The following is a 22,923-nucleotide window of genomic DNA, read 5'->3' on the forward strand; positions in this document are numbered from 1 at the left end:
AAAATTGAAAGAAAAAATTAATGAAAAATAAAAGGATACAGAAAACAAAAAAAATAAAGAATAGAAACAAAGATGAAAATGGAGAGAGGAAAGGGAAAGGCTTTCGCATTTCCGCTCACGAGCAGACTTAAGTGCAAACAATTCTAGAGGCCCGTGTACTTTGGGATGTCAGTGCACGTTAAAGAACCCCAGGTGGTCAAAATTTCCGGAGCCCTTCACTACCGCGTCCCTCATAGCCTGAGTCGCTTTGGGACGTTAAACCCCCATAAGCCATAAACCAACCCTGTAAATTTTTTTTTTTTTTTACTGGTCCTAGTGACTTTCCTATTGAAGGGTTCTACTCTGAAGTGGCCTTCTAAGTATGTACTGATTCTTGGTTTGCCAAATGCTTTCTTCATAGCCTGTGGTCAGGACATGAAAAGCTACTGTCAGTTTAGCATAACTCACCGGCTGTCATAATTTTATCATCATCATCAGCCTGATTACACCCACTGCAGGGCAAAGGCCTTTCCCATGTCTCTCCAATTAACCCTGTCCTTTTCCAGCTGCATCCACCCTTTGCCTGCAAACTTCTTAATCTCATCCGCCCACCTAACCTTCTGCCGCCCCCTGCTACGCTTGCCTTCTCTTGGAATCCACTTCGTTACCCTTAAGGACCGCTACTAAGGCTGCATGCATTCTGTGCTAGGTTTCGATTTCACACGTCGTGACTAATTGGTGTTTGATGACTGTTTTTCTTGTGCAGAGAGATCTGGAATCGGTTCCTGGAATTCGAATCCAACATTGGCGACCTCTCGAGCATCCTCAAGGTGGAGAAGCGGAGAGCGGCTGCCATTGAGAAGGTGAGCCTGCACTTAGCGCTGCAATTACAGAGAAGGGCTGATTTCAAGATGAGCGTGTATGCATAAATTCTTGCTTTCTTTATTTCTTTTTGCCATGCTGCATTTATGCCATCGTGCATTTCCATTATGCTGCTTTCAGCCAGGAACACAAAGCAGACGCACAGGAGCATAGTGCTGACGTTCTAGAAAGGCCTTTTTGCATTGTGTGAAAACATATATTGATGCACTGCCAACAAACTGATAGAAAAAAATAATAGCTGCCTTTTATAACCTTCTCAAACCCTCGCCTTGCTCTTCAGTTTTTTGAAGTTCTTTTTCTGATTTTCTTCACCTTGCGATGTCCGAAATGGGAAATTGTCTTTTATTATTACAGTCAAACTTCGATGTAACGAACTTAGATTTTATGCATTATTGGCAAAAGCGAACTCTTCTCAACTGTTTTTAACTAACGCATGCAATTTTTACGTTACATATCAAACGAGGTTAGCCATGAAATGGATACAGTCACCGACCGATTTTTCGGGCTCAAAGGGACCAGGAAAATGGTCCGAATAATCGAACAGTCCGAAAAATTCGTGAAGTACAACAAAACCACTTTATTGAGATGAAATCGGCTTAAAAATGTCACTGATTTTACCTCGCGACAAATTTCTCTTGCTGGCAACGATTTGTGCCTGTATTTGCACCAAATTTGTGCTTTCACTCTACATGCTAGACAGCAAGGTCACCGCATTTAGTTGGAATACTTCCCACGCTTCTTTGATGGACCCGGCGGGGCCATGTTGTCCACAACCTGAGTATGCACCACACCGCTTATCAAACACACGCAAAGACAAGGCACTTTTCGTTCAAAGTGGCGGAACCGCAGGACGCGATCACAAAACGGCGAACGGATGTAACTTTGTGAAGACTGAGCGCCACTCGGTCGACGTGGTCAGAGAAACCCAAGGGACGAAATGACGAATGGCAAACATATGAGACCCGCCGTGGTGGCTCAGTGGTTAGGGCGCTCGGCTACTGATCCGGAGTTCCCGGATTGGATCCCGACCGCGGTGGCCGTGTTTCAATGGAGACGAAACGCTAAGGCGCCCATGTGCTGTGCGATGTGAAAGATCCCCAGGGGGTCGAAATTATTCTGGAGCCCTCCATTACAACACCTCTTTCTTGCTTTCTTCTCTCAGTCCCTCCTTTATTCCTTCCGGCCGAGATGCAAGATAGCTCTGCACAATTTCCTTCCCCCAACAACCAATTTTCAACGTATTGGACAAGCGATAACTGCCCGCGACAACGTCGGGGACAAAAACAAGTTGATGATGATGACAATCCGGCTGCCACCTCGAAGTGTCAGAGATCGCAGGGACCTCTACTGGCAACAATGAGGTACCGAAAATATGTCAAGCCAATCCAACTGCAGCGCAAATCCACCTCAATCCCAGATGGCACCTTTTGCGTCGGTGAAAAGCCGATAAGATGGCCGATTTTGGCCCACAGGCGACTGAAATTAGTCCGAAAAATCGAACTTTCGTACTTTTGATGTCTGAAATATCCGTCGCGAATATGTATGTGCTTCTACGGGGTGACTGACGGCGCCTCATCGAGGTCCGAAATATCCTACAAGTCCGAATTATTGTAGTCCGAATTACCCGTCGGCTACTGTATATCAAAGGGCATTGCTGCATAACACAGGTGACTGGTGGTGCTGTGGCAAACGTTTTCAGCACAGGTTCGCGTTTTTATGTTGCAGTCACGAACAGCACCACGCAAGATACCACAACGAGAATTGTTAGCCCAATGGTCAGCACGCATTCACGCCTCTCGCACCTTCCGACAACGCCCTGGAAATATCAATGCTTTCTGCTTTGACATCCCATTTTTCACGCTACACTACCTATAATGCAAGGAAGCCACCTTAGCTATGCAGTCGTTGCTTGACGGTGGTGCTTTGTTGTGATGCCTACTTAACTGATGCTAGGTTTTTTTGTGCGGCCTCCATAATCGCCGTGAGGTCCTTTGATGTGATGCTAAATCTTCAGAAAAGGCCTCCCCATGTCTCCAGTAAGGATAGCATGAGTTGCCGTCCCTTGAGTGATGAAATTGCGCTGCTTTTGCGTGCGTTTTGATGAACTTTTGTATTACGAATTTCAGCTTTAGTGAACTATTTTTACGATTTTTCACCTATTCCTGTAACGACGTTTGACTGTTAATGCCTTGTTAATGTGTTCCAGTTGAAGGAGTTCGAGGGCAAGGAGACTGCGCTGCTGGTGGACCGGTACCGGTTCATGGACCTCTACCCGTGCACTCCACAGGAGCTCAAGTGCCTTGGCTACAGGGTCAGCCACTGTTTGTTATTCTGGTTCATGTGCCAGCTTCTGTTGTACGAAACTTTCTTCTGTTGGATGTTGGATGATGTTGGATGTCGGTGCATGTGTTGCAAGCATTTTATTTCTTTGTGGAAGGAACCACTACCACTTTGCTGCAAGGGCATGGCAGTACCTGTGTCTGTTGTGTGTAAAACCATTTAGTGTGGACTGAAATATTAGCACCAGGGCATTTTCTGTTCTGCCGCTGTTGGAAATGTGGCCACTGGAACAGGGATTGAATGTGCAGATTCGTGCAGAGTACCTGAACACGGCAACAGCTGAGCCATCATGACAGATTAAATGGTATAATTAAAAATTTAGTTGCTGCAATGTTCTTGCAGCTTTCTGGATTCCGAACTGAAAAGGCAGTTCATCAAAAGCATATGTAACATTAAACATGTGCACAAATAACAACTAAATAACTGGCAACGTAACAGGGCCGCAAGGTACAGGTGGGTACAGTATGAGATGACCTTTTCCAGCACCTCCTCTTTTGACGTTGGGGTGTTCTAACAATGCCATCCCCGCCTCTGTTCCTCCTCCGCTTCTTCTATTCAGGACGTGGTTCGCCTCCCAGTGGCAGTGTCTGCGCCAGCGTCAAAGCGGGAGGTACGCGAGGAGAATGTGACTGACCAGCAGAGTGTCGTGTACCCTCGCCCTGACACAGGACAGATGATCCCCTTCAAGCCCAAGCAGATTGTCCGTGAGTGGCTCCTTCTGCTGCTTCACGTCCTATCCCTTCCCCTTCTCTCTCTCTCTATCCACACTATCACCTCCACCCCCCCTGTGGTACCTCGTTGTGCCCGTTGGTTTTGCACGCTCTGTATTGTTTGCATCTCGCTGTTGGTGTCATTTCTTTTTTCCTTTTGTGGCACGGTTGATAAATTGATAATAAAACGCCGTAAAAAAAGATACGAAGAAGGAAAAGGACAACCATGATGGCATAGATGAGTGCTTATCTGTCTAGTTGCCCCTTTGACCAAGTCCTCTTATTGCACTCCTGTAATGTCACGGTCGATTCCATATAGTCAAACCAGTCAAGGCTACTTGGAGGCATAATCTCATTACCATTTTGGAATATCAGTGACAGAGCTGTCTTGGTAGCAGGAGCAGTTTCATTCATGACACTGTTGTTAATTGCAGCGACCGGGGCGCACCTAGTGGCAGGTGGTGTGTTCCCTCCACCCCCTGCTGCATCGGAGCTGATGATGAGGTTGCCACCGCCCACATGCTTCACGGTAAGCGAACGCTGGCTCACTTTTGGTTTGCTCGATTGCTCGGCCTGGTTGGGTGCTGCCAACATAATTTAGGCAGTGGCACGAACTGTTTTAGATGGCGCACCCCTGCTCCTGACTGTGTGACAGAATGCTGGCAGTTTGGTCTTTGAGACCAAATTTCTGGTGAGAGGACATAGCTAGCTTGAGTTTTAGATACTGTGTGACGTCAAAATTGTGATTCAAGAGTAGCCCAGTGGTTGAAGCTGAAACATTGGGTTAGAAGTCAAGTCGCCATATCCTGTGACCTCGATGTAACAAACACGGGTGTTACCTTTTTAGAGTGAAAAGCTCTACTCTCCGCATGCAAAACTCGGGGTCAAAACTGCTTGACAATGACATTCAATCGGGAGGAGTGACGGAGGTGCGGCTGTGATGTCAGACTACGTGCCTCGCCCGCTGCCATGCGGTAGCTGCACTTGCTCCCTGCTGCTGCCTCCCTCGCCTAGGGTAACACCTGTGCCATCGCTCGCCGAACCACGTGCTCGGAGTGGAGAGGGACAAAATAAAAAGAAAGTGGCTGTCTGGCAAAGACCGGGTGTAGCCGAGCGTTTGGCTCGTCTTACTACGTTCAGCCAGGTTGAACCACAGCCAATTTTTGTCGACTATATCTAACCTTTTGTAAATATTGTTATGAGCAATTCGAAGGAGAACCTCCGGAGAAGACACATAAAACTGCCACGGTTCCTAAGTGGTTCGAGCGTGCGAGCGAGAGAGGACCATCTTCTTTTTCTACAAATGCGGGAGCTTCTACTTCTTCTACAGTGGCACGTATCAATATTTTTACCAGACGTGCAATTTTTCTTTATATATTGAACGCGGATGGCCATAAAACGAATATACTGGACTCCCCAGTGCCAAGCGGTGCCCATTTGGACGGCAGGCCACATTACACATGTGACTGGTGGTGGTGCGGCATGCGTTCGCGCCAGCGCTCCCTGCTTTTATCTCGCTCTCGCGAACAGCTGTACGACAATTACAGTGGCATGCAGGCTTGTAGTCCGGCAGTCAGCACGCATTCATTCCTCTTGCACCCATCAGCAGTGCTTGGAAATAGTGGCGTGGACGGTTTGTAGGCTTACAGCTGCCATCCTGCACTCACGTCAGCGGTCGTGGATGTGGTGAAAACGACGATAAGCTTTCACTCTGATGCACCTATTCCACGCAACATGGCTGTGATGCGGGGAAGCCACCCAGTTGGCACTTAACCTGCTGCTGCTGTGTTCTTGCAGGGCTGTGTGGAGAAGCCAGCCTAACTACGCTCGATATTTTGTGGCTTTTAGAATTGCCACGAGTGCTTTCTAAACGCTGCTAAAACCTAGAAACAGGCCTCTCTATTTTTGTTGTAAGGATTGCCTGAGTTGCTGTCCCTTCAATGACTAAATTGCTCCTCTATTGCTTGTGTTTTTGATGAAATTTTTTATTACGAATTTCGGCTATATAGAACTACTTTATAATTTTTTGCCTGTTTGACATGCACTGTATTGCTTATTGTTATTGGAAAATTATTGCTGCATGATTAATAATTAACGGTTACAATTACTGAAGGATAATACTGTAGTCAGCGACTTTGATACCGCAAAAAACCTGTGTGCTGTGTGATGTCAGCGGATGTTAAGAGCCACCGGGCAGTCGAAATTAATCTGGAGCCCTCTGCTACGGTATCTCGTGGTCCATAAGCACGGCAATGAGGCATGAAACCCATTGAATTTTTAGAGACTGATTGCATTTTCTTGTCTACGTTGTGATACAGGGCCCCTTTGTAGCAGTTGACGACATGATGGAGTTCTTTAGGAACCTGAACCTGCCAGAGAAACGTGAGTCATCTCAGCCGCATTTATCAGCCTGGGTGTTGCCTCTTGAAGTTTGGTCTAGAGGTGGCTCTTGCATTGTTACCTCAAAAAAGACAGACTACTTTATTTTATTTTGATTTCCACTGTTTCCTTCTGTGCTTGAATTTTCAAATTTAGACTTACCTTTTCTCCTTCAGCGTGCTCTAGTCTACTTACCGGGAAATGAAGCTGCAGATAATACTGTTGCGGAGTTTGATCTTCATGCTCAGCACAAAAAAAAAAAAAATGAAAAGCTGGTTATTTTAGAGGTAATTGGGAGCAGCTGCTTTTTTAATTGGTTCTAGCTTTTTTTCTAGGCTTTTCTTTTTTGTTTGGGGAGATTTAGCTTTTTGTCTTGGGGAAGATGATTCCCAGAATTTTTTTTTTATGCAGAACATCAATGATAGTTTGCTGTTTTTGAAGATATGTTCCACCCAGCGAATAAAGTTGAGGTCATTAAATGTGTTGGCCTTTATTTCAAATGTCATTTGCACATTGCGACAGTGTGTGGTGCCATTTGCTGTAACATCATGTTTATGCCATTATATCTTTGTTATCCTGAACATCTCAAAAGATTTACGCAGCATAGTTTTCACTTATCAGCAGGCATAACAGCCAATGTTAGCAGCTCGATGCGTACCTGGCACGTCTAATGCTGGCATCAAACAGTTGCAGATTACTGAGTTATCGTTGCTACTTGGCTATTTGGCTGTGCCTGCTATGAAAGGCTTCACCTTTATTAGCAGTCTGTTAGTGCATAGCTGTGAAAATTTTTTTATGAACTATTTTCTTGAGATTTTCAGTAGGCAGGTGGCATAAGGTTGTCATAAATAGAAACTTTTGACTGTGCAAACCAATGCCAATGTCTGGTACTGACGAGTACTTGACATTGCAGCATGTCATTCCTACAAGGCCACCTACATAATTTGCTTCATACCGAAAAATTTTTCTCCACAACCTGTGTCCTTGGGATGAAGACAGAGATGCTGTCTCATTTATTTTGACCTTTTCATTTGTTAACTTGTACTCGTCAGGCACGACAACTTTTTCTGGTTGTGGAGCGTAAGCTACGGAGCTGAAACACACCTATCACCTACTCGCCAAATATCACCTTGCTTGCAGTTCTTTTTTTTCTCTTATAACATTCTATTTTGTCAATAACCATTATTTAAAGCATATTTCTAACACAACTGCCAACTTTTCAATGTTGAAAGCCAAGGAGAAAGCAGTTTTCCTGATTAGAACAAATTTCCTAAGTACATCAGTTATGAGGAACTTCCATAGATGGCGCCACTTGCCCCTGCGGCCTACACTTCATTGCCAAGAAAAGCTGTTGCCAGGCGTAGTATATTGTAAGTGTGCAGAGCACCGTGATAGACCAGTGCACAGAAAAAAGAATTCTTACTGCCACATTACATAGCCTGACATTGACACGGGTGGCCCGTGGTGTGTCTGTCGGTGATTTCGCAGTTCAGTGGTCATTTACTGGCTGACCAGCCTACAGTGAAATCAAACTTTTTTTTCCACAACTAACTCGTTTGCTCCATAAACTTTTGGTGCCAGGTGTAAATCTGTGAACTACATATTCTCTTCTTCCTGTCTTAATCTCTCGACCTTCCTGCCTCTGTGCAGCACCCAGGCCAAGTGAGAACGGTCTCTCCAAAGAGCACATCAAACTCTTCGAACACAGTCTAATGGGCGGTCCACTGTCAGGCAACAACCCTGGTGGAGGTGTCAAACGCAAGCACCGTAGTGACGGCGGCATCCCAGGTGGCGCCGGTGGTGCCGGTGGCACCAACCCCGGCAATGCCATCGGTGATGAAAGTGAAGAGGAAGATGGTGGGCTCGCACCGCCCGCTCACGACATCTACAGGTCACGGCAACAGAAAAAGGTGCGCTGAAAGCGAGGGTTGATAGTGTGTGTCGTGTGTCGCCATTTGTTGCTGTGCTGTATACACCTGTACAGGTGTACTATGGCTGTTTATATGTGCACCTGCAGACATGGGTAAAGGGAGCACGCTATGGCCTTCTAGCTTTATTTACGCTTTTCCCAAACAAAATTGGGAGTCATAGCATGTACAGGCTGGTAGTGTTCTCTGGTGCTGTTTCTCATGGCACACTATGATTCTCGATATCTGCTGGGACCAGTGTGACTGCACTTGGAACAGAACAGAGTGCTCTGTTTGCTTAAGTCCGCACCTGTGCACACAAAACATCGAGATGGCGTGCTCCCGACTGCATTTGTTTTAAAACCACTGTTGTTGTCTTAGCTCGGCCATTCTTTCTTGAACTACTGATTGTGTGGTGGTGCATGCTTGGCACAAAGATTGTCTCCACCCCGTATCCACCCGCCAACAAAATTGTCACGGCAGTCGGGGAGCGAACCACTTCTGTGCTGTACATGGGCGTGCTAGGGCTATTTGCAAATTGGCAAGAGTAAGCTCGATGCGTTTTCCTGCTCTGACTTCGTCGGAACACCTGTCCTGGCAGAAACCATAAGGTCGCTTGGGCTCATGCAAAAGCATGGCAGTAGTGGTATTGCCCATGAGTTAGACAGATCTTTCAGTTTTCACCATGTTGGAACACTACAGTGTGCTCTGTTCACTTTTGTCTACGGGTTTACTTGGCAGGAACCTAAGCTGGCAGGCATGCCCAAATTTGGCTGTGTAAGGTTCACTGTGGTTCACTGTGTGTCAGGTTCAGCACTGACTTCTTGCTGGTGCAGAAGTCTGGGAGAAGAACCTGTTTGCCGATGCTCCATAAGTGTCGCAACTTATCAGCGTCATGACTATAAGCCTAAGTTGTGAGAACTTGTGTGCTGCATCTGGATGCCACAAAGTGGTAATGAGGCGAAATAAAGTGGCTAATCCATTAGTCCACGGGTGCATGCTGTTTTTGGTGGATTTCGCGAATACCAAAAATGCGGGCATCTTGGCTATTTAGACAAATCCACAGAACCATCCTTGACAACACACAGTTATTGGCAAACCAGCATGGCTAGATTTGCTCATGCCACGTGGCTGATAGTTGGGAGAATTTTTCGTGGCAACATTCACCATTTTATTCTTCGCACCGTCACGTTCACAGATGTGTATCTCAGTTGTATATGTGTGTGGTACATGCTTTCGTGTGTTTAATGTCTAGGGGACTCATGTGAGTGTGTACACTAACTGTCCGCATGAAATGGCCTCGATTTCTAATTTGCTAACTGTCTGTTTAAGCGACATGCCCTTTAATGGTGCCAGGTCTCGCATCTCACACATTGTTTAGATGTTATGTATCGAAGAATTGGGGCACCAAATCATCAGGTTCTTTTTTCTTTTTTTGGTTATGTATTAATTTGCAGGGCCTTCGGAATGGCAGAACTTAAAAAGATGTGCTCCAGTGTGCGTTAGATCAATCATTACGCCACTGTTTCCCTGCCAACAGTTTCATTTTTGGCTTTTTGGAGGGTGACACATTGAAAGGCTAGTTGCACAGTGGTATCATGAGTCACATGCACTTCTCTAGCTCTATTGTTCCTGAGTCCCTGTGCACAGTTATTAGGTCCATTATGCTAAACAGCCTGGAAAATCACAAGGAACAAAAGATATGAAGACACGCTACGATCCCTTGTAACATGTCTTTGTATCTTTTCATCCAACTCGCTCTGCTTCTACAGTTATTAGGGGATTAAAAAAAAGAACCTGACAGCTGGCTGTCCCTTTTCTTTCGAGCACGTCAGGAGCTAACCTGGAGAATGCTGCCCTAAGCCCTCGACAGTTGATGAATGAGCATATTGTGTTTTACTTCAGTGAAAAGCAGGACGCAAAAGAAATGGCAAAACGGCGTTAACATTGACAAAACAAATGAATGTGCAATTGTGAGACTTCAACCTAATGTCTTTGGTCGGAAGCATGAAGGTCTTAATTGGGACTGACCATTGCCAGGGAAACTGCTTTTGGTGTGCCTGGAATGATGGTGTGCATGTAGCCGCCTTGATGTCCTTGGGAACCTGTTATTCAGGTCTTGCATTGTGCGCATTTTGTAAATACCTAGCTACTATGCTGGCGGCATTTTTACCAATGCCTGTACGAAGCTCTCCCTTTTTAATTCCCTTCTTTTGTAAAAGTAGTCTTTTATTTCTTTATCTCCTTCGTGTATTGTGTACGGATATTTACAGTTGTTCGGTTTTGCGCATTTGATGTTTTTTGTATATATTTTTTTCTCACCGTGCTTCTCTTGCATGTTGGTGAAATTTCTGCGAACGTGCTTTTGCCTGCATGCTGAAGTTTAGCTCTGTGCTGGATTTTCAGGGAAGGTTTTTGATGTTCGAGACTCGTTGCTAAGAGTGTATGGCAGGCTTTGAAAAAAATCGGGGCCATATATGGTAACGTGTGGAATTGCAATGACATTTGGGCTAAGCGCTCTATCGACCTGATTTTACAGTAATGATAAATTTCTTGTTGTTAAAGTAGATTTTTTACAGCTTCCTTCATTGTGAGTTTTGTGCCTTTTTCTCTCGGTTCTTAGCATGTAAATTATGACTAACTTAAAAAGTGCAATGTATATTGCTTTGCACTTTGTTCAGCACGTCAGGATATTTATCGAATGATCGACTCCTATTTTGAGTCCAGCTCGTTTTTGGGCTGCTTGCTAAATATTTTTAGAGCATTGCTGGAAAGCCTAAATGGCTTTTAACCTATTATCTTCGCACGCTAATGCCAGGCACTGAGGACAGTTGAAATAGAGGAAATTTACGCCAACTTGACTGTTCTGTTGAAGGCATGTTTCGTTATCCTCTGGAGAGAGTTCATTGACTTGTGAGTATTCATTCTCATGTGACGAGGGAAAGATTATGAAGGTATACAAGTCCGAAAGAAGAGATAAAGCTCCCATATTTACGTCAACTCATCCTGTCATATTTTCCTTCATCCTTTTTGATGTTGCGAGCGATTGCATTTTTCGTTCCAAGTGTGTGTAGCTTTTTAAAGGTGCGTCTCTTCTTCCCCCGTTTTCTTTTCCGCAGCTCATGTTTTAGAGCGCGGGGGCTGAGACTTTTGACGGTGTTGAGGGAGCGGTGCAGGTGGTGGCACACGGTCAAGACTTTTGTGTGTCGTTGGGGGACTCTGGACAGAGAACAGGACTGTCGGCACCCTGCTCCCCCGCCACCCTACCCTCCCTGTTCCTATTTTATGTTGCCTTGCTTCCACGCACCAAGGGACCTACCATATGCTGTGCTCATGGTTCAAATCATGTCATCGCCAAAACAGGCACGTTTTGCGGCACAAGTGGATGCACTTGTGAGCGGCTAAACGTATGTGAAAAAAGGTGGGGGGAAAAAAAAATCAGCTTGAAAGGAAGGCATCGCATTTGTCGTGGCTGCAGTTTACATCATCATGTTTGCATGTCTATTCCACCGTGTCATGCGACTAGTCACAGTAGCTGCAGTGTAATGCGATCAAAGTTGCATCACAATACATTGGGGGACATCGGCAAACAAACGCCATGTGATAACAATATATTGTGCATTTCATAATAAGTATGAATCCAGGACGTATGGGCTGAAAGAATTGAATGGTTGGAACATTATTACGAAGTAGATGCTGTCACGCCAAATGCTGCGCCTTTCTCATGATGTTTTCATTGCATTCATTCCATCTCAAGCCTTGTAGGCGAAACGAAATTCATTACATTTGTAAATAGAAATGTGTTATATATGTTTACTTCGTGTCGGGCTGCCCACATTTTGTGTTGGTGAATAAAGCCCCCTTTAAATGCTGTTGCCTACCCAGCTGGTGCACATTACTAGGACGTGAAGAGTGCTTGTTGTTACTGTGGAATCACTTTTCTTTTTTTTTTCTTTTTTCAATCATTATGCTCTGGTCTGGTGATTGTGCACCTTTCTGATTTTTGTTCAAATAAAGATACATTCTGAGAGCAAACGCTGTTTCAGCTGTGGCTTCTTTTGGCTTCAAATACACAACATATAAATAGAAGGTGATTGATTACCGCATTTTCGTGTCAAACCACCTACCTTCACTGAAAATGGAGCTTTCACAAAGTAGAAAGCACTAAGAATTCAGTTACCATTGCCACCGGCCTATTCCACAAACAAATTGCAAGGACGTCAAGTACTTTTTCTTTACAGATCTCCGAGGATAAAACTTATCGCAATCCACTTCCAGCTAGCATATAATTCACTCAATTTTATCAATATAATTGGTTTGAATCGAGTGGCACAACAAAAAAAAAGTGGTAGGGTTCTAACAAAAAGCTAAACAGAGCAGACATGCGAAAGCATGTGTTTAGCCTGGTTCGCACATGGTTTTGCTTTGCCGGGTTGTCTGCATTTCTGGCGACGATATTAGACTTGGGTTAAGCTCTGATCGAGGTTAAGCTGATCTGATCTGTTCACGCTGCAGTTGGAAGTTGGTGAACACAACAATGTGCAGTGCATAGCGCGAGAGTGTATTGCAGTTTAACACTAGGCATGATCGACTGGGTCATAGCATAGTGCGTGTGGAAATATGGCGGGGGACAAGCCTACCGCCCCACCGCACTCCCACTCCGCGGATGCAGCGTTCCTGCTCGCTAATCGCAGATGAGTTCGTGCTTGAGGGAACAAAGGGAAGGGACGACAAAGCGTGAACACTCGTATGTTATTTATTACACTTGCAATTAATACACAAAGCGGGCCAGCTAGCTACAAAATATCAACGAGGCATTCCTCGAAAATAGAAGGTTACGTAAGAAGGACTTCCGACTTACCGGCTGGGGCGCGACTTCGGAACTATCGTCGGCTATCATTTGTATGTGCCGGCAATGGCGGCCAGGTTTTCCCGTGTGCTCCGCATTCTTGGGGCAAAGCCATCCCCGAGGATTTGCTGGGGAAGGGGACAAGAGCGTGCGTTTGCTGCGCTCGCTTCGCTGCCTGGAACCAGAAGTCCAGCGGCAAGGCACAACGGATCTCCGTGCGCCTGCCGCGGAAGGTGACGAGAGCGTGCGGCTCCAACCGCTCACGACGCTGGCCGGATCCCGGAGAGACCCTCTGCGGTTCCGCAGAATTCCGCGTAACCTACGAGGTAGTAGTAGTGGTTTTATTAAAAATAATAGTAAAAAGGAAGGAAAAGATTTTTGCTAGCCCCGGCATCTGCCATCGATACTGAAGCACCTGAGCTGGGGCAGCGGAAGTAAAGGACAGCAGGCAGAATGGAGAAATGAAATGAAAAAAGTGAGGGGACAGGAATAGAGGACAGGGGGAGAAGTAATATGTACAAACTATTTACACAATAAGTAATGTGTCCAGGTTGTGCGCGTGATTAGTTCATTTAAGAGGAATTAAATCACACACGCGCACAGCACTGTGTAGGTTACAACTGGAGTGGGGCGTCCAGTTGTTAATCGTCCAAGGTAGGACTCTTGGAGCGTTCGGTCACTGCGTGTAACTACCTAGCGGAGAACAGACGGGACAGGTGGCGCTCCCGTCGCTGTTACCACTTCCCCCATGAGGGAGACTTTCCTCCTCGCTCAGCCGGTGCTGTCCTGACGCAAGATGGCGAAGATGGGCCGTGTCGAAATGGAAGGGGGGAAACAGGTTCTCCACATGTTCTCGTGCAGTGGCCAACGATGCTGACCTGTTCGTGCCACCACGGGGATCGAAACCCAGTCGCGGCAATATTTATTTTATTTCTGCACGAGCTGTTGCTATGCTAGGTTTTTCCAAGAGCACCTTCAAGCTCAAGCTTCACGCAAACTGGTGGAGGGGGACACTTAAAGCTCTGCCTTAAGGGTGTGATGCCATAGCTAATAGTTAATGCACATATATGCAGAACTGTTCATTCTCTACTTTACATTCGTAGACTGCTGGGAGTCCTGATAACCACTCCTGATGCAGTGGTTAAGTGATGCACAACTGCCCTGCGATGGCTGGTTCTGCAATCGGTGGGGCTTGCAAGACCCAGGTTGCTCTTTCGAAGCAACCTCGTGTGACTTATAAAAAATTTACCTGTCCCGATCCGGTGGACAGGTGGTGGTGACATGATATGGTCACATGACTTAGGTGGCCCACTTGCCATCTAAGTTTTTTCTCTGGGTATTTTTTGCTCACGGTCAGAATGGCTACAACGACACTGGCTTTTCTGCGACACTGAACCCTTAATGCTATTGCATGAAAAATGCTCCATTTTACGGCAAAAGCAGTACCAGTGGCACTTGGCAAAAATGCCAGCATTTTCCATGTGAAGCAAGTGAAGCCTCCTCTTTACAGAAGCGCCACCCATCTCCTTTGTCCAGAAAAATTGTCGCTTGCGTGAAGGCTTGGCTTAAGAGTTAAAGCATCGTAGCAGTCATGGAGGGTGTATCTAACCGATATTGCAGATTTCTTGCATCAGATTTGCTGATCGTCCTGACAGTTTTTTTAACGTGATAGTGTTAATGCCACATTCGCCAGAAAATCCAGTGTCGGTGTTGTGAGCGAAAAATCACAGGCAAGGCTGTGGCAGGTGGTCCCCACAGAACAGGAGGCAGGTGGGCCACTTACGTCACGCGACCTTGCGGCGTCATTGCAAACTGCCCGCCAGATAGTGAAAACTGCCCACAGCAACGTGGGCCGCTCAAAGCCCACCACTGGGAGCACCAGCAATAGCATGGCAGTGGCGCATCGCTTAACCGCTGCACCACTGCACCAGGAAGAGTATGAGGACTCCCAGGGATCTATGAATGTAAATTAGAGAATGCCCTCCTGCATACATGAGAATTAACCCATTACGCTACCGCGTTATAGCCTTAAGGTGGAACGAAAGTGTCCCCTCCAATTTTTTTTAACTGCAGTTATCCCAGCAACAAACACCTCTACCTTAGAAACATCAGCAAAGTCACATAAAGTCACACATGAAATTTTACTAAAAACAAAGCAAATGTTGCTATCCTCAGTGCACCCTTACAGACAGACAGAAACTGACTGGATGTACATAAAAGGGCGCTGCGGTGGCGCAGTGGTTATGGCGCTCGACTTCTGACCCGAAAGACATGGGTTCAATCCTGGCTGCGGCGGTCGAATTTTGATGGAGGTGAAATTCTAGAGGCCCGTGTGCTGTGTGAGGTCAGTGCACGTTAAAAATCCCCAGGTGGTTGAAATTTCCGGAGCCCATCATATCCTGAGTCGGTTTGGGACGTTAAACCCCATAAACCAAAGCAATGTACGTGAAATATCTTTCAGGTTAAAGGATCTTGCTTTCTATTGGTAGAGCAGCATCGTAGCTGTAACAGCTCTACAGAGATGAAAACATAATGCAAAAACACTTGCATATGAATATTTCAATGTAAATTGAACTTTTGGTGGCCAGAATTAATCACATGCACTTATTTATTTATGTATTTATTACAGAGCCATGTGGCATTGCAGTGGGGTGTAGAGTACAAAACGCAGCAGGCAATAAAAAAGCAGGTACACAACAACTTGTCATCGTGGAGTTCTCATTCTGCTATGACTGCATGCAGAGGCTTGTGCACTGGTCATGGAAGTTCATTGCATCTCGGTGGCGACTGCTTTGAAAAGGGAAGTGCTCCTAGAAGAGACAGCATTTTATTATGACTCTTATTTATTATTCATTTATTGATGCTATTGCCTTTTTATTGTTTTAACTTTTTTTAATGGAGGCAGGACTTGTGTTTGACCATTCATTACCTTGCGGTTTGGATGGCAAGCTCTTCGTTTCATTGAAATTTTAAATTTGAGAGATGAAATTCCTTCCCCCTGTCGTCCGGCTATCAGACGTACTGGTTTCACTGAAGAGCGTTTTGAAACCTGGTCATTGCAACGAGTTGTATGACACATTTCATTTTTCACCGTTTATTGCTGCTTGCCATTAAGTTGCAAGACTACCTCCTACTGAGTGGGCGGCTTAGATCTTTTTTATTTCATAAGCGCCATGACAAGCCAAAAGGCTGCAATAATCACAGTTTGATGAAATATAAACTGGCCCACTGCTGGTGGAGACACTTGAAAACAAATGTTCAGTATGTACTGACAATGTCAATTCTCACTCGGCGGCGTGCTCGACGAGCGTCCTTTTCATTTTATCTTGTGTTGGCTTTAAGGCCGGCAAAGCTTGGCTGTCCGGGCTCTCTTCCTCTCATTTTTACATTTTCTGTCATTCTCTTGAGAGGACTAATAAAAGGGCAGCTGCTCCCACATACCCGTGGGCTGGTTTTTCAGTTTGTTATTTTGTTTCTTCAACCCCCCACCGAGGGAATCTTGGCTGAGCTTCCTCTCACCGTCGTTGGGTCCTTCCCCTCCCCCACCCGTTTTTTTTTTTTCCCGGAGGGATTGCCTCCATGGGAAAGAGGGAGTTTAGTGAAAGGCACGATGCCCGCGCTTAGGGTGCCTCGGTGCCAGCTACCCGCGCTAATCCTTTCGGCTCTGGTGCCGACTCGTCCCCTGCTGACAGGCCGTACACGAGGGGTCGAACAGTGACAGTGCATCACGCATTCTGGACGCTGCCCGAAGCCGTGGGAAAATTGGGAGAAGGACCCCGAACTGCCTTGTCAGAGTCGCAGGGGGTCAACGATTTTTTTTCCCGCTGAAGAAATTCCTTTTGCTGTCGGCGGAGACGGCAAAGCCTATGCGAGGCGCCTCGATGGAATGCACATGCAGGGAGCTGCGTACGCGGAACCGCGCGCCCTGCACGTTCCAGGAGGCACGGTGTGCACTGGGTCGGGCTCTAGTGAGCCCTGCAGGCTCGGCCAACTTGCATGTACAGTGCCATTGCACTGTTATTGGTTCAAATTGGGCGATAGCTGCTTTAGTGAAGCTCGGCCCAATTATCGAAGGGTTTAAAACTCGCTGCAAACAAAGGCTTTGGAGGAGCGCTCCGAGTCGCAGTCTCGTTAAACAGCCTTTTCATTAGACTGCCTTATCCTCACTGCCTTGCATTTCGGTCCCGTCTTTAATGAATAAGTTTTGTCTTAAGAAGTTGGAATTGCTGCCCCATCGGCAACGTGTCGCCGGAGGAGCGGACGAAGACTCGAAGTGCTCTTCGTACCGCTAACCGCCGTGTATTCCATCACCGGCCAGCGTGCCATCATAATTCACCGCTCGCGACGAGTAACCGATCAGGCCAATCCGGCCATCCCATCAGAGAAGGATCATCGGAAACTTTAACTGGTGCCGTGACCAGGAATCAGGGCAAGAAAGTCAACTTCCGAGGTGCAGCCGCTCGGGGGATGGGAGAAACAAAACCGATTACACCAGCTTCCATGGCCGATGGCCTTCGTGGCTCCGAATGCGATTGGCATATCTCTGCGCTATCGTATCCTTCAATCTCCCTGTCGACAACAGCGCACGTCCCTCAATTTCGCCGCCACTAGTTCTTTCCTTCTTTCTCACATCACCACCCCTCCATTTGATCTCATGTTTCTCTCCGGGCCGCTTCGATCGGTGACCTTGGACGGGCTTCATCCACGTGACGGCTCGGGGTGGGCTCCGTATAACGGCTCATGCCGTAAAACAAAAAGGCAGCATTGTGGAATTGTGTTGCGCTACAAAATGCCCTTAATAAAAACGTAGCATTTCAAAGTGAAAGTGCCATGTTTTCGTCAGTAAAACTTGCCCTAAGCAGCTTGAGAGAAGTTCCCCCAATATTATCCTAATCTTTAGCGGGGAGATAAACAGTGATTCGATCGTAGATGCTATTCGAAACTGTATGACGTCGTTGCTGAGAATTGCTTTACGTAGGGTCAGCATACGTGTATACGACCACGCTTATTTTAAAATTTCGCGATAAACTCGCGCTTCTTTATCGATGGTGCAACCTATGGAAAGAATTTAAACTTAACGACATTGACGTAGACTTGCACAACGTGTGGATTAAGAAACTATAGTCGCATACAAATAAAGAAAAAGAGATGCCCCTCAATGGAGGTCCTCCAGCCAATGGCGTCTATTAAACCGATTGGCATGACGTCATGGTTAATCCCCTTGGGATTCACTGGCACTCGGGTAGCGTGGACGGGTCGGAAAAAGAACGAGCCTGTCAGAGATGAGCTATATGATTTACGGGGGTTTAACGTCCTAAAGCGACTCAGGCTCTCAGGGACGCTAACGCCATCAAAAATGGTGGCTGCGGTATGGTTTTCCGGCTACCCTTCATTTCGATCATCTGGGGTTATTTAACGTGCACTGACATCGCACAGCACACGGGCCTCTATTATTTCGCCTCCATCGAAATGCTACCGCCGCGGCCAGGATCGAATCGGCGTCTTTCGGGTTAGCAGCTTAGCACCATAGCTACTGAGCCGTAGAGCGCTGAAGACTGTAGAGATTTATTTTACATGTTTACAGTACTCTGAAGGTTTCTCAGCATAGCCATGCGGCGGGTTTTATATCCTTCCATGTCTATAGCTCCCTAGCTGAGGAATCTTGGCACTTGATGAATGTCCGGTATCAAGGGTCCCTCAAGCAAGGCTTGGGGAGCCGCCCACCGCAGGAGGCGTCACTGTTGCCCCCTCGCAGCTCATGCGGTGGCGAGGGCCCGCACTCCGATGGTGATGTCGATGATGTCACCGTGACGCAGCACTTCTTACAGCGACGGTGATTCCCCACAGGATAAAGCCTGCCCCGCCGGAACCAGGCGTCGACAAATGGTCAACCTGAAGCCTCTTTCCAAGAACGGTCACCGGTTCCGATAGAGGTCTTCGGCTTCCATCGACAGATGGTTCCTTCTCCCTGCCGCCGCTATTCTCAGTACAGGGAGGATTGGGGACTTTGTTTCACCTGTGCCGTCCGTATGTCCGTATGTCTTGCGCTACACCGAGCTCCCTGTCGAAGTGGCCAGCGGGCGAGCTAGGGACAGACCCATTCTTCTCGCGTTTAGAGCCACCTAGCTGCTGCTTCAAGTATTCAGATGTTTTGTCCACCATACCAGCCACACCTGCGTCGTGTTGTGTCGATCGCACTTGTGATGCCTGCAGAGATGGCTTTTGTCGTGGCAGATGATAAATTGCGTGTTTTCACACAGCAGCACACGCCATCGCCAGCACTGAGAGCTTCTTCGCCTTCGGTTGAACCAGTGTGCGACATGTTGCATCCCATTGTTAGAGAATGAGTAAATTGCAGGGACACTTCAATACAGCATGAGACAGCACAGATTACCAACAACTCCCTCTTATCCCTGATCCACCCGTCTGCATGACCGATTCCGTGGACAAAGAGCGCATGAGGAAACTAAGAATCCGCATGATATCGTTACATTACATATCTTACCCTCTCCCTCCCCTTATCAGTGGATAACAAAGCATCTTATCACGATATGCGCATGCTATAAGGTCTGCTACTACAGAGAGTCACACAAAACCGTTTGCCCTTGAAATCTCTCGTTAGTCATGTGTGCTCAGCGACAGTAGTTTTTAGCAAACAACTCCACGTATTTACATATCGTGTGTCTGATAAGGACTGCGTTGCCATGGTCCTGCAAGCCCCCCCCCCCCCCCCCCCACACACACACACACACACAGCATGGAAACTTCCTGTTTCCCCGCTCTATCTGTATTGCTGCATGGTTCCAGAAAATTCACGCAGTGATACTTGGCGCGGCTCTTCTATCTCGTTAGCGTGCAAATGTCCATGTTGCAGTGCTAATCTAAGATATATTTTGACAAGCGTAACTCTGACAACAACTCCTGGGTGTGCCGGCGAACTACCCAGACAAAGCAGCCAACGACGCAGCTCCGCGCGCGCCGATGCTTCTTGGAATTCGCAAGTTTCATGGCTGCCACTGGTAATCCAACATGGCTGCCCGAGAGATGATCCGGCGGCCGCTCTAGCCTTGTGCTGTGCTCCGCCGCACTACAGGCCCTGGTTTCTGTTCTGGAAACAAAAAACGACATAACAAACATACAAACAAACTACATACCTATATCAGTGCTGCCAATTTTTTCTAAAGGACTGGAAAAGATAATGTTAAATAGAATGTTAAGTTTTAGCAATAAGCATGGTATACTGAACTCGGCACAATTTGGCTTCCGGAAACATCGATCAACGAAACTTGCCCAACTGACGCAAAATGAGTTCATCCTAAAAGCCTTTGAAGAAAAACAAATAGCTTTAGGAATTTATGTTGACTTCTCAAAAGCATTCGATTGCATAAACCATGATATACTCTTGAAAAAGCTGGAGATATACGGCTTCCGTGGAACCACCCTCTCACTCTTAAGGGTAATATTTGGCTCATAATGGAGACAAGTTTCGCAGCATGAATAAAACGCACACAGAGGACAAGGAACAAACAAGACAGGACTGTGTTGCAGCACACAGTGTTGCAGCACAGTCCTGTCTTGTTTGTTCCTTGTATTCTGTGTGCGTTTTATTCATGCTGCGAAACTTGTCTCCATTATGAACTCAACCAACTAGCCCAAACCACCGTGTAACTTCAAAATATTTGGCTAACCGTCAACAGTTTGTTCAGCTCGGCACATATCTCTCTGATATAAAGCCAATCTTATCTGGTGTACCTCAGGGCAGCATCCTCGGGCCTTTTTTGTTTAATACATATGTCAATGATGTTGTCGACATAGATGACGTAGCCAATTTTGTTATTTATGCAGACGACACGACGTTACTATTTTCTGCCACTTCACCCAATCAACCAATTGACCAGGCAAACAGAGCACTTATATGTCTTGAAGAATGGTCTAAACGAAACCAGTTAAAATTAAATACTAGTAAAACCAAAGCTATTCTCTTTCGTCCAAAAAAATAGAAATGTATTCATCACTGAAGATATCCGCCATAATAATTCAACAATAGAAATTGTAAGCTCTTTTAAAATACTTGGTGTCGTCTTCACGGAACAGATGTCATGGGATGCCCAAGTAGATCATGTTATACACAAGTTGCCACGAGTCGTTGGCTTGATAAATATAAACAAACATGTTTTTCCTCCCAAATTTACAACTCTGTTATACCATGTATTGTTCTACTCGCACTTAAAATATTGTCACTTGGTCTGGGGAACGACAACCCTAAGTAACATGCATAAAATATATGGACTGCAGAAAAAAATGCTAAGAAATATTTCTAACTTTCCTTATGACCATCCATCGCTACCGCTATTTCAGAGACTTAACATAATGACCATATATGATATGTACGCTTACCACTTAGCTTTTGCCTTTAAAAAGGAAATTAAAAGCGATGTAGATTTTTGAACAAACCTGGCTTCCTTACAGAGAAAAGTTTCGCATTATCCCGCCCGTAAACAACGCATAAGGAATAAAGTGTTATGTCGCACAAATTATGGACAACAGATGATACGGTATCACCTTCCAAACTTGTTGAATTCACTACATAAACATGGCCTTAACTCCAGCGAGCATCGAAAGCTGATATCAGATTAGTTTTATCTGCGGCTGAATCTGTTTCTTGATATGCTCTTGATATGTTCTAGCAGTCAGTGTTTTTGTTTGTTTTATTTTGCCATGATCAGGATTCTTAGTTCTTTTCCTTTATGTAAAACCTGCATTTTGTAATCTAAAAAGTGGCAGTTATATTGCTGCCTTTCCTTATTTTCTGAGTGCGAAAGTTCGACATTGGGGGGGGGGGGGGTGTTCAAGGCTCTGAAGTTTCACTTTGTCTCAGTTCAGTTCAGTTCAGTTTATTACCTTAAGGACCCCCGTGTGGGTATTACATAAGGGGTGGATTATACAAAAAAAAAAAAGTACAATGGTTGCCATGTGGGTTCAACATACAATATGATCTGTTAGTGCTTTGGAAAAGTTGGATGGGCAGGTGATAGCGGCGATGCTCTCACTATTTTGCTGCTAGTAGAAACAATAATCACTCCTTTTTTTTTCTCTTTTTCTTGCGTAAATTGTGACCTTCTTTCTTTCTTTTTTTCTTTTTTTTTGACGAGGAAGATTTCTGCGCATGTTTCGTGCAAATGTCATTTTTGTTTCTGTGAATCTTGTGCTGACAATCCATATAGGTGTCGTCGAGTGCACTTTTATTTTTCTGTACACGCTACACTGTTCTGTTGATGCCTTTTTTTACCTTCTTTAATTATTTATGAGGGGGGGGGGAAGCCTCGTTAAGCCGATTGACCGGCTTTTTCTCCCTACCTCCCCCATCACAATGTTGGAAAATAAAGACACCGCCTAAAGTTAAGCAAGCTCCGAATTTAGTGTGGATTCGGCGACTACTGATTGCAAGCTCTGCAGAAATTGAATAATAATAATAATAATAATAATAATAATAATAATAATAATAATAATAATAATAATAATAATAATAATAATAATAATAATAATAATAATAATAATTGGTTTTTGGGGAAAGGAAATGGCGCAGTATCTGTCTCATATATCTTTGGACACCTGAACCGCGCCGTAAGGGAAGGGATATAGGAGGGAGTGAAAGAAGAAAGGAAGAATAGGTGCCGTAGTGGAGGGCTCCGGCATAATTTCGACCACCTGGGGATCTTTAACGTGCACTGACATCACACAGCACACGGGCGCCTTAGCGTTTTTCCTCCATAAAAACGCAGCCGCCGCGGTCGGGTTCGAACCCGGGAACTCCGGATCAGTAGTCGAGCGCCCTAACCACTGCAGGAAACATTTTTTTTATTACTTGAAAATTACT

The 22,923-nt window shown here is 45.8% G+C and overlaps 1 protein-coding gene across 3 annotated transcripts in view; it reads left to right on the forward strand.

Annotated features, from left to right (window-relative positions):
- Nucleotides 1-12,232, forward strand: part of su(f) (cleavage stimulation factor subunit su(f)) — a 57,326-nt gene extending 45,094 nt beyond the window's left edge. For all 3 annotated transcript variants that reach the window (XM_077636881.1, XM_077636880.1, XM_077636882.1), the window contains 7 exons: nucleotides 746-842; nucleotides 3,068-3,172; nucleotides 3,761-3,905; nucleotides 4,346-4,440; nucleotides 6,230-6,293; nucleotides 7,941-8,200; nucleotides 11,317-12,232. In XM_077636881.1, coding sequence (XP_077493007.1) covers nucleotides 746-842; nucleotides 3,068-3,172; nucleotides 3,761-3,905; nucleotides 4,346-4,440; nucleotides 6,230-6,293; nucleotides 7,941-8,200; nucleotides 11,317-11,328 — 778 coding nt within the window. In that variant the 3' untranslated portion in view covers nucleotides 11,329-12,232. The remainder of the gene's footprint in view (nucleotides 1-745; nucleotides 843-3,067; nucleotides 3,173-3,760; nucleotides 3,906-4,345; nucleotides 4,441-6,229; nucleotides 6,294-7,940; nucleotides 8,201-11,316) is intronic.
- Nucleotides 12,233-22,923: the final 10,691 nt, after the last annotated feature.

Source organism: Amblyomma americanum, chromosome 9 (assembly GCF_052857255.1).
Source record: "Amblyomma americanum isolate KBUSLIRL-KWMA chromosome 9, ASM5285725v1, whole genome shotgun sequence".
Taxonomy (NCBI): domain Eukaryota; kingdom Metazoa; phylum Arthropoda; class Arachnida; order Ixodida; family Ixodidae; genus Amblyomma; species Amblyomma americanum.